The sequence below is a fragment of the Felis catus genome, chromosome E1 (assembly GCF_018350175.1).
Source record: "Felis catus isolate Fca126 chromosome E1, F.catus_Fca126_mat1.0, whole genome shotgun sequence".
NCBI classification, from domain to species: Eukaryota; Metazoa; Chordata; class Mammalia; order Carnivora; family Felidae; genus Felis; species Felis catus.
The window spans coordinates 41,104,446-41,119,962 of NC_058381.1; the positions used below are offsets into that span (position 1 = coordinate 41,104,446).

General features: G+C 44.7%; 1 protein-coding gene across 9 annotated transcripts in view; it reads left to right on the forward strand.

Moving 5' to 3' along the window:
• ATP6V0A1 (ATPase H+ transporting V0 subunit a1) overlaps window positions 1–15,517 on the forward strand; it is a 59,632-nt gene that overhangs the window by 35,703 nt on the left and 8,412 nt on the right. For 2 of the 9 annotated variants that reach the window (XM_019817908.2, XM_019817911.2), the window contains exons 15-20: window positions 3,525–3,643; window positions 4,583–4,799; window positions 5,337–5,444; window positions 6,281–6,355; window positions 10,161–10,268; window positions 11,255–11,272. In XM_019817908.2, the coding sequence (XP_019673467.1) occupies window positions 3,525–3,643; window positions 4,583–4,799; window positions 5,337–5,444; window positions 6,281–6,355; window positions 10,161–10,268; window positions 11,255–11,272 (645 nt within the window). The remainder of the gene's footprint in view (window positions 1–3,524; window positions 3,644–4,582; window positions 4,800–5,336; window positions 5,445–6,280; window positions 6,356–10,160; window positions 10,269–11,254; window positions 11,273–15,517) is intronic. The other 7 variants (XM_019817912.2, XM_019817913.2, XM_003996885.4 and 4 more) reach the window with 4 other exon arrangements.

Sequence of the window (15,517 nt, forward strand, 5' to 3'; positions counted from 1 at the left end):
ATAAATGGTTATTTGGTTTTCAGCTGAAGGTTGTTGTTTTTTTTTAAGTTTATTTGTTTATTTTGAGAGAGAGAGAGCACACACATGCAAGCAGGAGAGGGACAGAAACAGAAGGAGAGAGACAATCCCAAGCAGGCTCTGCACTGTCAGTGCAGGGGCTCAATCCCACGAATGGTGAGATCATTGCCTGAGCCGAAATCGAGAGTCGGACACGTAACCTACTGAGCCCCCCAGGTGCCCCTTCAGTTGACATGTTTTTGGAAAGCCTTTTGTGTATTTGTCCAGAGTACTTCCAAACCATAAGAGACCCAAGTGCCTTGGGGACCCAAATAATTTTTCCTGCACTACTTATTTCAGAGATGGCTAATAATTTTGACCCTGGGAAGATTGATTTTCAAGACTCCTTCCCAATTTATTTCTGTTTAACTTAGTTTAGCAGGTATTTTACAAAGCAGAAATAGTCCTTTCCTATGGGTTTTAGATTCCCATTCTTATCTTTATATACTTAAAAAACTTATCCCAGAATTAAAAAAAAAAATATTTAGGCAAATAAAGTGTGATCAAATCTTTTGTATTGTGTGCTAAAAAAGGGGGGTGGGGGGAGATTTAAGAATGATTTAAGGAGTACAGCATTCCAGAGGAAAAACACATCATTGTGGGTCAGAAAGATCAAGGTTTCTTATAAAAAATGGGTATTAACTTGGCCTTTAAAAAATGTTTCAGATTGGTGTAGGTGAGAAGTGTGTACAAAATCATATAGGTGGGGAAATACAAAGTTATTTATTTTTATTATTATAAGAGCAGATGTTACAGAAATGCTTACTGTGGGCCAAGCACTGAACTCTGCCCTTAGCATATCTGATTTCCCCTCCAACGGTTCTTTTTTTTTTTCCCTTCCAAATTTTTATTAAATTCTAGTTAGTTAACATGTAGTGTGATATTAGTTTAGGAGTAGAATTTAAGGATTCATCGCTTACCTGCAACACCCAGTGCTCACCCCAACAAGTGCCCTCTTTAATACGCATCACAGTCTAGCCCATCCCCCACCCACCTCCCTCCATCAACCTTCAGTTTATTCTGTCTTTAAGAGGCTCTTAGAGTTTGCTTCCCTCTCTCTTTTTTTCTTCCCTTCCCATATGTTCATCAGTTTTGTTTCCTAAATTCCACATACAAGTGAAATCATCTAGTATTTGTCTTTCTGACTTACTTCACTTAGCATAATACTCTCTGGCTCCAGCCATGTCATGGCAGATGGCAAGCTTCCATTCTTTTTGATGGCTCAGTAATACTCCATTTTATATATACCACCTCTTCTTTACCCATTCATCAGTTTACAGGCACTAGGGCTCTCCCCTCAAACAATTCTATCAGGAAAATACTGCTATCCCTATCACGCAGATAAGAAAACCAAGGCTTGGAAAGGTTGGATAACATTTCACACATGCATTTAACAAATGTTTATTGAATCCTTGTCTGCAGGCATAGTGCTTGCTGGGGGAAACACAGAATTGTCAGATGTAGCTCCTGGCCTCAAGTAGCTTAGAGTCTAATAAAAATATTAGGTAACATTTCTATAGGGTTCTGTAGTTAACAGAGTGTTTCGTTGTTGTTGATGTTGTTTTACGTACATCTCATTTGACACTTAAGGGTAGGTGTTGAGTTTGATGTGCCTGTGGGATGCACAGGTGAAATGTCCATCAGGCAATTGGAGCCATAGAACTGAATTTCAGGGAAAATGGGCTGGAGAGAGAACCAGCCACATGTTTTGAGATTAGAAGTCACCGAGGATAAGCTCCTTGCAAGGAGGCCAGTTCAGAAAAAACGCCAGGCTCGCTGGTGGAAGGTCTGGCTTATCAGGTTACTGAGTTCACACTTTATCGTAGAGAAGACAGTGGGGGTGTGAGGTAGGTTTGGGCACAGGGAAGTGACTGCATCAGAGTCAGTGATTTAGGAAATGTGATTTGATGGCCAAGTAGAGGCAGAGAACTGCGGGAAAATATTACAGATGTCCAGGCCCTTAGGTGACAAAGCTTAAGGCAACTAATGTTTAAAAATAGATGGAATGACAGCATTAAGGGTACGTGATCAGTAAAACACAGACCGGGGAAACATCTACAAAATAAATGTTCCAACTTTTTAAAATATTTTGTAAGGAATTAAAAAGGAGAGCTGAAAGGAGAATTTATAGATTAGAGATTTAAGAGCTGTGTCAGTAATCAATGTAGAGACCTGATCTGTACCCTACTTTTGAATAAATGAATTATTTTTAAAAATTGGGCACAATCAGGGAAATTTAAATACTGAGTGTATGTTTCATGGTATTAAAGAAGCATTGTTAATGTTTTTGGGGGTGATAACAGCATTGTGGTTATGTTTTGATAATGAGTGCTTACCGGGGCACCTGGGTGGCTCAGTTGGTTAAGCATCCGACTTTGCTCAGGTCGTGACCTCGCAGTTTGTGAGTTCAAGCCCCACGTTGGGCTCTGTGCTGACAGCTTGGAGCCTGGGAGCCTGCTTCAGATTCTGTATCTCTGTCCCTCTCTCTCTCTGTACCTCACCTGCTCACACTCTGTCTCTCTCTCAAAAATAAACATTAAAAAAATTTTTTTAAGTAAAATAAAAATGAGTGCTTACCTTTTAGAGATATGTACTGAAGTATTTACAGTTAAAATTATATGATATCTGAACTTGGCTTCCAAATAATAGGTAAGTGGGGAGTAGGTTGTGTGATGAAATAAGATTGACCTTGAGCCAATAGTAATTTTTCAGGGGGGCACCTGGGTGGCTCAGTCAGTTGAGCATCTGACTCTTGATTTCAGCTTGGGTCCCATGATCCCAGGATCATGAGATTAAGCCCTAGGTTGGGCTTTGCATTGAGTGTGGAGCCTACTCGAGATTATGTTTCTCTCCCTCTGCCCCTCTTCCCCACTAGCGTGTGCTCTCTCTCTCTCTCTCAAAAAAAAAAAACAAAAAAAAAACAAAAACTCCCTCTGTGAGTTCAAGCCTCATGTCGGGCTCTGAGCTGTCAGCACAGACTCTGCTTCAGACTCTGTCTCCCTGCTTCAGACTCTGTCTCCCTCTCTGTCTGCCCCTCCCCCACTCATGCGCACGCACGTGCGGTCTCTCTCTCTCTCTCTCTCTCTCTCTCTCTCTCTGTCTCTCAAAAATGAATAAATGTTAAAAAAATTTTAATTAAAAAACTAAAAAAAAACAAAAAATTGGTGAGGGGCACATGGGTGGTGCAGTTGGTTAAGCGTCCGACTCTTGATCTTGGCTCAGGTCATGATCTCAGGGTTTGTAAGTTTGAGCCCCACATTGGGCTCTGAGCTGATGGTGTGGAGCCTGCTTGGGATTCTGCCACTCCTTCTCTCTGCCCCTCCCCTGCTTGTATGCACATGTGTGCACACACTTACTCTCTCTGTCTCAAAGTAAGTAAATACTAAAAATTGTTTTAATATTGGTGCATAATAATGTCCCATTCATGAACTCTTATAATGCTTTTTTGTTTCCTTGGATTGTGATAGATCTGGAACATTGCTACCAATAAACTGACCTTTCTCAACTCCTTTAAAATGAAGATGTCTGTTATCCTTGGCATCATTCACATGATGTTTGGAGTCAGCCTGAGCCTCTTCAACCATACGTGAGTTGCTGTATTTCTGTCTCAGGAACACGCATAATTTAGATAATGCTTTCGCCTAAAGAAATCATGACATCTTTGGAGAGGGATTAATAACTCAGAACCCTATTCTACATTAAAGAGGTGCTTTTTATAAAAATCTCATATTCTTTTTTTTTTTTTTAAATGTTTTATTTATTTTTGAGACAGGGAGAGACAGAGCATGAACAGGGCAGGGTCAGAGAGAGGGAGACACAGAATCTGAAACAGGCTCCAGGCTCTGAGCTGTCAGCACAGAGCCCGACGCGGGGCTCGAACCCACGGACCGCGAGATCATGACCTGAGCTGAAGTCGGCCACTTAACCGACTGAGCCACCCAGGTGCCCCAAAAATCTCATATTCTTAAATGAGGCTTAATTAGCATTAGTCCCTTAACAATTTACAATTGTAGTAAAGCTCTTTGAAAAACTTTATGTCATTTTCATCAAAATGAGTGAGGTATTTTTTTTTTTCTCTTGATGTGTAACTCACATAAAATTATAAACTATGGTCCCAGAAGGTACTATATTTTCCAGTCTCTTTCTGATGGGAAAAGTTCGGTGGTGGGGGGTGGGGGTGGGGGTGGTACTGGAACTGTCCAAGGTCCAAAAATTTAGAAGTCACAATTAATCCTGCTTCTCTCCGTTGCCTTCAGTGCATCTGGCTGTTGCTTCTTAAAGTGATAAAGACAGAATTGAGGGAAGTGTAGGTAGGAGATCTAGTGAGTACTCCATTTGGTGTGGGGGTGACCCTGGGTCTGTTCACTGTTTTGTTTTTAATTTTAATTTTTTTAAAAGTAAGCTCTATATCCAATGTGAAACTTGAACGGACGACCTTGAGATCAAGAGCCGCATGATCCACCGACTGAACCACCAGGCGTCCCTGGATCTGTTTGCCTTTAACATTTTTTTTCTCTCTTTTTAGCTATTTCAAGAAACCCCTGAATATCTACTTTGGATTTATTCCTGAAATAATCTTCATGACCTCTTTGTTTGGCTACTTGGTTATCCTCATATTTTACAAGTGGACAGCCTATGATGCTCATACATCTGAGAAGGCGCCAAGCCTTCTGATTCATTTCATAAACATGTTTCTCTTTTCCTACGGTGACTCTAGTAATGCGATGCTTTATTCTGGACAGGTGAGTCAACCCAGAGGTAGACTGGCTTAGGTGGTTCCCTCAATCAGGAAGCCAGATATTTCTCTTTTCTTTTTTAATGTTTGTTTAGTTTTGAGAGAGAGAGCACGTGCATGCACAAGTGGGGGAGGCTCAGAGAGAGGGGGACAGAGGATCAAAGCGGGCTCTGTGCTGACATCAGAGAGCCTGATGCGGGGCTTGAACTCATGAACTGTGAGATCATGACCTGAGCCAAAGTCAGATACTCAACTGACTGAGCCACCCAGGTGCCCCAGGAAGCCAGATATCTGCAAAAGCCTTTAAAAATCTCTTTCTGTGGTGTTGGTGTTCAGCCCATACCTTCAGACCTAAATTCAGCCCATCCTCCTTAGCATCCTATCAGATAATTCTTGGGCTTTGCCACAATATCTGCTAATTAGTTTGAGAAACTGGATGGTGTCATTCATAGATCAGTAAGAAAATACTGTTTGGGGGAAATTTGTGCTAGAGTTGGAAACTGCATGTTTGATTAATGTGATGTGCCTTGTCCTTACTTTGTAGAAAGGAATTCAGTGTTTCCTGGTAGTGGTCGCGCTACTGTGTGTACCTTGGATGCTACTATTTAAACCACTGGTCCTTCGCCATCAATATTTGAGGAGGAAGCATTTGGTGGGTGTATTTTTGTTGCTGAAAGATACTAGATTTTTTTTCCCCTTGAGAGCAAGGCAGTTCCTCATCAGGTATAATGAATTGTGCATAAGACTACATCCTCTTAAAACGCACTTGTGTCATATCCCAGCATGTGCATTGGACCTGATGAAAAAAAAAATTTTTTTTAAACCCATGTATTTGCTGCTCGAACATCTGGATTCAGCTTTGAGTAGCTTAGGTACAGGAAACAAGTCATAAGTTTCTGCCTTTCTTGGTCATGCTTTGCTCGTGCTGTGCTCAGCAAAATCCAGGTCTGGGCCTGCTTAGATGCAGCCTCAGCCAAGTCAGGGCTGCAGGAGCTACAGGTGGGTGAACCCACTCATGTGGTTTGCCTGGGCAACCACAGGGCTGACGCTGAGACATTTTCGTTTAAAATGAGACCATGATACTTTCACCAATTGAGACATCTGGGAAAAAGATTTTTTTTTTTTTTAAATGCTACACATAAACTTGTGTTTACTCAATGTTTGTGTGCTTATGAATTCTACACACACACACACACACACACACACACACACACACACACACACACTCACACCCCAAATTTTCATTTCTGGCTATGCAATAATGATTACTTGTTACACTGCCTAATAAAACCCAAAAGATCTTATTGCATGACTCTCATACGGCTGTTAGATTATTATTCCTGTTGGAGAGCAGCTGAGTTACAAGACCCTCCTTCTCCCTTTTCTGACCATCTTCATCCTTCCATGTACCCTCCATTCGTCTCCCCGCCTCACTCCCGCCCTCTTTTGTTTCTTTCTCCCTTCCTTTTCTCTTCCATTCACTATCAGGAAGGGCAGCCTGTGGAGGCCCCAGTCAGCCCAACCCCGAGCCAGCAGGGACTAGAGGCAGCAGCGGCTGCAACAGTGAGTGAATGAAAACTGACAAACCATCACATTTTGTGTAAAGAGGTGGCAAACAGTGCAGCAGAATTCTTTTCAGTTATATGGAGAGCGTGGGACATGTGTGCTCTTGGGAAGTCCATCCTTTTAGCTCATTGGGACAAAGATAGGAAAGACTTCCACCTCTTACGAGTAGATTCTAATATCATCTTGATCATTGGTCTACTAAGTTTCTATTCAAATTTGTAAGTACAGTCATGTCTACGGGAGGAAAGTGGCTGTTGTACCCTCTCAGAATCCCATCATCTTAATGGGATATATTTTGTGACCACGTATTAGATGCTTTTTCTGCATGGAGCAAGAACATTTCTGTGATTCTTGAATAAATCTCCCTGCTCTTTAAACTTCTGCTTCGGAGTGATGCTTGGACATTTGGTCCATTTTAGCTATGACTTACTCTCCTGCCAGTCAGAGCTTATACATGTCTACTTTTTTGCGAGAGACTCAGAAGCCCTCATGTCCTCAGCTGTTCCATTGAGACCTCCACTCCGCCATGTGTCTCGTGTGTCTTCTGCATCTGGTACAATAACCAAAGTCATCTGTTTCGACTTTCCTTCTTCAAATACTAACTCATGGTTCAGCAACAGCACTTTGAATGTTAAGTATTTCAATATTTTTCCTGAAAAACATCTCTTAACCAAACTGTTTTAATGTGCTAATATCAACTTAGCCCGGTGTATTCTAGGTAATCAGTAAGATTTAAAAAAATCTCACCAGCAGTAATCACACATGTACTCTTATGATCTAGTGGCATCATACTCCTTTATAAGAAAATGAAATATTTAGATGGATAGCTCTTTCCTTCATTAGGTGTTTCTGATCATTTTAAACCTAGAAAACTGCTGTAATCCTTCTAGAACTAATCTAAAAGGGCTGATATTTTGGATCAGAAGATAGTTTAATGTTACTGTTTAAAATTATTTTCAAACAGGGATTTACTCTCTCCTTTGAGAAATGTTTTAAGTTCACAAACCACATACTATCCATTTATTGACATTCTTTCCACGTGCCCTTCTTTCTGTTAGTCTTAGCATATTTAGGATGTGCTTCTGATGCATCCGTTTTGGTGCTTTTAACTCTGTTACCCTCTTCTACGATATTGTCCAAGTGAAACGTCCCCCGTCTGGAAACCTGCACCTTCGTAGAGTCTTCTTAGCCCACTGGTTCTTCCACGAAACGTCTGGTTCTATTGAGCCTCATGAAAGCTTCAAGATGATCATTTCACAAGGACTCTGGATTCTTGACCCTAAGGGCTGAGGAGACAATCACTGATCTGTGTTTGTTCTGTTCTTTGTCCTTTGGGTTGTCTGTAAGCAGTGTATCATGGTTTAATGTTTTCTTTTTTCTGCTGACGTGTATGTCTCATCTCCCCTTCCTGTAATTTTCATGTCCTGTGTCCTGAAGGGACACTTGCTAGTGTCTGGCTGAGAGGTTTACCCTGTCTGCCCCTCACTCTGTCTGCTGGTTGGGAAAAGCTTCAGAAATGACCTTCCGCTTTAGGATCCTTAAAGCCTGAAGCCTGCCTCAACCCTGTAACCCGTGCCAGGATATGCTGGGGTCCTCTCCTGTCACCAGTGCCCTTTTTGTACTTCCAGTCCACCTGCTGAGGTCTGTCAGGTGTAACGTTTGCATGACCTGGAGGTGCCCAGGGTCTCAGTGCTTCCCGAATCTGAGTACACATCAGAATCGCCTGGTGACCTTTACGTTTGTTTCTTAGAGTATTAAAACAGAAGAAGTAATAAAGATAGTCCGCAGTTCCATGACCCAGACAATCCTCCACTGACATTAAAAAGTAAAATTAAAGCAATAGGTTAGAAAATGCAAATAGTACTGAAAGTGAAAGTGCTCCTGTCCCTGGACGACTCCTACTCAAAGGCAGGGGAATTTTGCCTCCAATATTGTTCTGCATATGTCAGCATATTGCTATCATCTATTGATATAAATATGTATATGTATTTGTACATGTGTATGTATACACGTTTAAAACATACTAGGAATTGTGTTTTAAACTGTAGCACTCTTTTGCCCCTTGATTTATTAAGTTTAAAAATTTTTAGTGTATCCTGGGAGATTGTTTCACTCTTTTTTTTTAATTTTTTTGTTTTTAATGTTTATTCATTTTTGAGAGACAGAGACAGCATGAATGGGGAAGGGGTAGAGAGAGAGGGAGACACAGAATCTGAAGCAGGCTCCAGGCTCTGAGCTGTCGGCACAGTGTTTCACTCTTTTTTATAGTTGTCTAGTATTCCATAGAACATTCTGTTGGATATGCTAAAATTGTGTAATCACTGTCATTGATGGATGTGTTGGTTGTTCCCAATTCTCTGCTATTATAAATACAAATGCAGGGAACATCCTTGTCCACATATCTTGATAAAATTTCATAAACATAGATGTTCCCAGTGGTGGGGGTCTCAAAGGGTATGTGCATTTTTTTTGTGCCTGAATTTTCAAGGTAGACAATAAAAAATGCTTATACAGTTTGTACGTGGGGAAATATTTTTTTAAATATAGATTTTCTGGGCCCCACCCCAGATCTACTAAGTATACAATTTCCGGGGGTAGTATTTGAGAATCTCTATTTAATTTCAAGGTGATTCTGATGCAGCTGGCTCCCTGACCAGCACGGAAGAAGTCCTGCTTCAAGGAGAAGGAGAATTTGCCCAAGCACTGAGTTCTGGTGGTCAGTCAGCTGTAGTAAAAGCTGCACACCAAAAGGTGAAGCTGCGAGTAGGGACCTCCGGGCAGTGGAGCAAACCTGTTGGCACATTGTGCTGCTGCCCACAAGGTCGATTTGCAGGAGAAAAGTTTTTGAACTCTTGCCTCGTTTGGGGTCCCTGATCAGAAACCATAAGAAGTGGGCCCAGGACCTGTTTCTTTAGCTCCTGTTCACTCTGGCGGGTTAGCACTCATTGGTATTTGTCTGACTTAACCCCAGTTCTGCCTGGTTTTGTACTCAAAGAGTCCTTTTGTCTCAGTAAGCCCAAGCTTTTCCAAGTCAGGTTGACTTAGAAATTCTGGTTCTGGAGAGCCCGCTGAACACTATGCCTGGGAAACTGGAAGCAAACACCCATTTGGCATTTGCCCACATGCCTGGAAGAGAGTTGTTGTAACACTCCAGAATCCTCCATTGAAGGAAAGGGGACTTTTTCATTCCTTTTTTTTTTTTTTTTTTTTGACCTCAGTATTCTCTGGCCGCAAGCTGATGTCCATATAGATTTCTCCCTTCCCTGATCTAGGAAGTCCTTTGTTCCTGGGCAGAAACCCAGTATGCTTCTGGGAGAAGTTGCTGGAACTCTTGGGTTCCAGTTGAAAGTTTATCAGACCAGGTTATGGTCACCATGTCATTTGGCTCCACTCCCTCTTAGAAAGTCTGATCTTTAGTTCTAGAAAAACTTAGACCACTGACAACTTCACAGATAGAGCTACACTCATTGTAAGAGTCCGTTCAGGTTAAGCTTTTCATTCAAGCAGTCATCTCAGTTAGTGTTGACCAAGGCCAGGTTGGTGAGTCTTGGTGCGGCAGGCTGCATGTTTCCTCTGATCAGAATGAGGTGGTAAATGTAGTTGGGGCTGGGGCTGGGGCGGTGCTGGTTGGGGTGGGAACAGTGGTTTGTTTTTACTTGGCTGTTGGATCAGCGGGTTTTGATTTTGTTGTTAGAATATATGCTTTTCTGAGGTTTGTATGTACTAACCATCACCCTTCCCCACTCACAGAATGTCACATTAAAGCCCAGGCAAATTCTACTCTTTCTGTTCATCTGTGTAGGGAACTCTCAACTTTGGTGGGATCAGGGTGGGCAACGGACCGACAGAGGAGGATGCTGAGATTATTCAGCATGACCAGCTCTCCACCCATTCAGAGGACGCAGAAGAGGTAAGATCCAGTGGCGTGGGCTTCCTCTCCTTCTACTGTGGGTCAGCCCTAGGCTTATGTGCATAGGAGGCCTCCCTACACTCTTCTTAGAAAATGAAAATACTAATACTAATGATCAGCCTGCCTTCTGGGCCTCTTAGGGCACCACAGCTTTTTCCAGTGGGCCTGCTCTGAACTCTAGGTGTCACCGGCAGCGCCCATAGCAGTTTTGCTTCATGGTCCGAACTTGAATTCCGAGTTGCCTGCAGTATTCTGCGCGCAAATCTCAATTACTAACTGTGCTCCTGGGGACCGAGGGCAGTGGAGGCCCCGGCTTCCCAGGTCTTATTACCAGAAACACAGGCCCTTTAGGGCAGCCTCTTCATCCCTTGCCCCTTCCAGGAATGGTTCCAGTTGGAACTGTAATTGCTGGTCCTTTTAAAGTCTTGTCCCACGAATCTGCTCTCTGTGGCAGATACATTATTTGAGCTTTTGAAAAATGTTATTTGCCTACTTTTTACAGGGAGGGTGAAAAGCAGTAAGGTCAAATTAGACTTTTCCTTAAACCACCACCTCCAAGCTGCTTTTTAAAAATCCGGTCTGCTTGCCTTGACCCCTCATGCCACAGAACCTGTGAACTGAACTTGTGAATGTCATCTATTTGTTATATTCTTTTTTCCCCCTTGTTATGTTCTTTTTCAAGCAAATAGAATAGGAGTTGAGGACCCAGGTGACTGAACTTTTCAGTCTAACTGACCACTTCCACTGTGTGTATGACATTTGTAAAAAGGAATTGCAAGGGTTGGGGTGCCTTTAAAAAAATATGTATCTTCATGCTCTAAATCCTGCTGGTTTTGCTCTCTGTATGCTGAGCATGTCTGCCTCCAGCACGTTAGACCCATTTAACATTAACGATCTTCCCCGAGAAACAGTCAGTAACCTTGTGCTTATGACTCGTGACCTTGTGTGGCATGGCTTCCCACTAAGTGTAAATTTGTGTTTTCAAGCCTACCGAGGACGAAGTGGTAAGAAACAAGCTGGCTTTGCCTTCATGTTTATCTGGGGCTTCTCTTCCCATCCTTGTGATCACTCTGCTGACCCTGCCGCAACCCTGGGGCCACACGTGACACCTGTGTGTCCTGCATCTCACTGGCCATTTCTAACCAGTCCGTGAACCTGTATTCTGAGAACATCCGTCTCCATTAACTGCATCTCATGTCGGTCACCTCTGTCTTTGTTTCGTTGACTTTGCTGATCTAATACCTCTGAGAATGGCTTTGAAAGGAGCTACAAGTAATGTCTGCATTGGCATTCTTGAAGTGACCCCCTTGGGGGTCAAATCCCATTGGTCTTTGCCTTCCTGTCCTGTGATGTTATGTATGGTATGGTCGCTCTGCTGCTGGGAGTAGCTGTTTCCTCCTTGCTCCTCTGAGAGCTTGTGAGTAAAGCTCACCCTTCTCCCTGTCTGAGATGCAGCCACCCTCTTCCTACTGTCCTCATCAGCTTGATGATGCTTGAAGTGAGAATTGCTGGACCCTCGCTTGGGGTCAGTTGTACCTCCACTATGACCCAGGTGGGAGGGAGACAGCTTTCAAGAGGAGGCTTTGCCTCTCCGATACATCCCAGAAAAAACAATCCCAACTGCATGAAAGGAGTTCATATTAATACCAGGTAATAGAATCAAAGTTGGCTATCAGGCCACATTTGGAGTAGAAGGCCTTTGAGCTCGGCAGTAATTCATTTAGCAATACACACATTTTGAATTGGGTGTTTTAAAGGCCTTGCTGCACTGTTTGCATCTTCCCCCAAAACTTTTCTCTAAAATATCTAGACCCATGAGCCCTTCCCTTTCCTGACTCTCCTGGTCCTCTCTAAAGGAGCAGTGGGATGGGAATGGGAAAACCTTTGCTGATTCTGTGAAAAAAAAAAAACAAAAACAAAAACAAAAATAAAACAAAACAAAAAAAAAACCAGGCAGTGCTCGATCTTCCTGAAGGCTGGAGAGCCTCTTTTGCTGGCCTCCAGGAGCCTCTGGTTCCTTTGGACTGCTCATCTGTTCACAGTCAATGGTGGAGCTGCCTGGAAGGGCTGGCTGGGAGTGTGTTCCATGATAGTGAGGAGCCCAGCCCTCTCCCAGTAACACAACCTCCAGCAATACTGCTCTTCTAAGTGCCTTCCTAGTTGAGCACCCAATGCCATGGTCATTGTCAGAACGGTCCTCATTTGTAGCCATTCCCCAGGGGTGTTGGACATCCACACCAGATGGACTGTGATTTGGCCTCCCGAGTCTCTGGCCCCTCAGCTCCCTCAGGGGTTCAGCTTCCCATGGCTTCCTAAATAATGATGACATTTTATCAGGCACATGGGCAGTCTAGTTCTCCACAGCCAGATTTAGATCGGGTTAGAATTATCTAACCTAAAGATTTCAAACCTTTTTTTTTTTTTTTCTTAATCCAGCCTGGAAGTTCTTCTAGAACTTCCCCTTTTTGCTTGGCTGTGAAAACCCATTTGCCCCATGGAGGCCATTATTCCAGCCTGCTAAAAGCAGCAACCCCTCTCCCTGGGGAGCACTCAGTCCAGTTGCAAAGCAGGGCCAGGCTAGTTGATTGTCTGGGAAATCTTTAAAGGCTGTAACCATTCAGCAGGGGTCAGTCGCCCCTCTCCCTATTGTGTCATCTCACCAGGTGTATTCATCCCACCCATCCATCCCCACACCCACGCACCCGCCCATCCATCTGTTCATTCATCCTGCCCATCCATCCATCTGTTCATTCTTTTATCCCACCCATTCATTCATTCACCCTCTATGTGTCAAGCACTCTGTTTGGTATACAGAAACTGCGAGAAGAAAAACATAGTCCTTGCCCTGAAGGAACTCCCAGACAAATTGGGGAAACAGTCTGGGTGACAGGTGGTGTCACTGAGGTGTGCCCAGGATGCTGTGGGAACACAGAAAGAGGGCACCTGACAGGTGCTGGGGTGGGAGTGGAGAAGAGGAGACCAGGAAATGATTCCCTGAGGAAATTTGTTGCTAAGCTTAGTCTGGTCAAGCAGGAGTCTCTTTGGGAGGATGATGGGAATGCAGACCCATCGGTGTGTATAGTTATCTTAAAGACACGGGCCTGCGGACCCGTCACATTTGGGGGATAAGCAAGTTTATAGCTTGGCTGGAGCTTGGGGCCAGGAGTTGGAGACCAGTGAGAGGTGAGCCTGGAAGTTGCAGAAACAAGCCGCAGTAAAGTGTTTGGATAACAAGGAGCCGTCAGGGGACCGTGAAGCCGGAAGTGTCACAACACATGTGCGTGGCTCTAATGGGGGTGTTATGGGAGGTAGTGGATTGGGGAGGGGTCACAGTCTGGAGGGATGGAGACCAGCTAGTCTGATAGGAGTCGTGAAACAATTGGGAAGCCTCCAGTGAAGTGAGGCGTTTGCAGGGAGTTGGAAAGGGAGGGACCAATAATGAGATTAAGGAAGAAAGAGCTACAGGTCCCAGGGCCTTAATGAGTGTAGGCAGTGAGAGTGAGTGAGGATTCAAGATGGACTTCCAGGCTTGGGTGCCTGGGGCCCTAGTGGTGACACTCCATCAAACGTGGGACATGGAGTAGAAGTCGTGGTGGGGTCAGAGGAGAGCAGTTAATCAATCTGGGTGGCACTAGGAAGAGATATGGCATGGCCAGTTGGAAATGGGCAACACGGAGATGAAGGCGTCCATTTGGGAGTCCTAGGGGCGGCCGTCAAAGCCCTGAGTGGCAGCGCTGCAGGCAGGGTGTAAGAGCTGAGGCTGACCCTCCAGCATTTAGGGAAGAACCAAGGAACACCCAGGGGGTAGGAGGAAAACTGAGGGGAGGCGAGTGTCTTGAGAGGGAGGCGGAAAAGGCGACGGTGGCAGAGACTGCAGAGGTTCAGTCAGGACACAGAAGGTCTGTTAGACCTCACAACTGGGAGGCAAGGGAGGGGGTGCCAGGAAGGTCAGGTGTGTGGGGCAGAGAGGGTGGAGGGCAGGGCGCAGGAGAGGAGTAGTGGATGGGCCCTGCAGGTGGAGTGGAGTGTAGACAGGGAGTCTACAGCGATTGCTCCTCAGTCACCGCTGACTCATGAGGCAGTGATAGGCTCCTAAGTGCCTGGCTGATGTCTCACTAAATCCTCACCTCGGCATCATTGTCCCTCATTGTATAGAAATGAAAACTTGCCCATGGTCTAGAAGAGAGGCTTTCTCCACGTTCTCCATTCTTGTGGGAAGAACTCCGGGTAGAGTAAAACTGCTGACAAGAGGCTGGCTCTGAGGAAGCCCGGCAGTCCCTACTTTCGTAGAGCTCTTAGGAGCAGACACCAGTGCCCCTCGGAGCCAGGACTCTTCCTTCCTCTGAGCATGGGTTCTGGGTGATGGCCAACAGTGGTGGGAGAGCTCTTAGCGGCGCTGTTGGGATTGAGGTAACTAGGATTATCTTAGTTTTCAGAGTAACTAAGAGGCTTGAAGAACCTACTGCAGAAGAAAAGCCCAGAAATACTCAGAGTGTAGATGGTCAGAGGTGAGGGAAACTGAGGTGGTCGCCCAAAGGTGGTGTGTTGGAGCTGGCCTCTCTCCCCACTGACCACACCCCTGAGGGCCTGGGCTGTTAGCACTTTACCGGCCAGCTCCTCCTCTCGTCCTGCAATTTCCCAAGACGTTTCTGGTGTCCTTTGGGAGTGGAGTCATGTGAGTCTTGAAAGAAACTGGTAAAAAATAGACTCTGACCTGAAGGCAAGGGGAGGCCCTGTGCTTCTGGGGTTCTAGGCTGAGCTGTGTGGGAGGAGCATGGGAAGAGCCCGCCTCCTGCTCTCTGGCGGCTGCCGATGGCTCCACCTGGCCGCAGGAGAGGCCTGAAGTATGCCTGATGCTTCTAGAGCATACCAGTAATTCTTCCCTGGCTGTGCTTGGAGCGGACCTACAAATGAACTCCTGAAAGCTTGTTCTACCCCTACCCCTTTACTCTGGAAACAGTTTTTATTTATTTGTTTGTTTGTTTGTTTGTTTGTTTATTTTTAACATTTATTTATTTTTGAGAGAGAGAGACGGAGCATGAGTGGGGTCGGGGCAGAGAGAGAGAGACACACACACACACAGAATACGAAGCAGGCTCCAGGCTCTGAGCTGTCAGCACAGAGCCCGACTCAGGGCCCAAACTCAAGAAACGTGAGATCATGACCTGAGCTGAAGTCGGACGCTCAATCGACTGAGCCACCCAGGTGCCCCACTCTGGAAACAATTTTTGATGTTGAAAGGAAAGCTG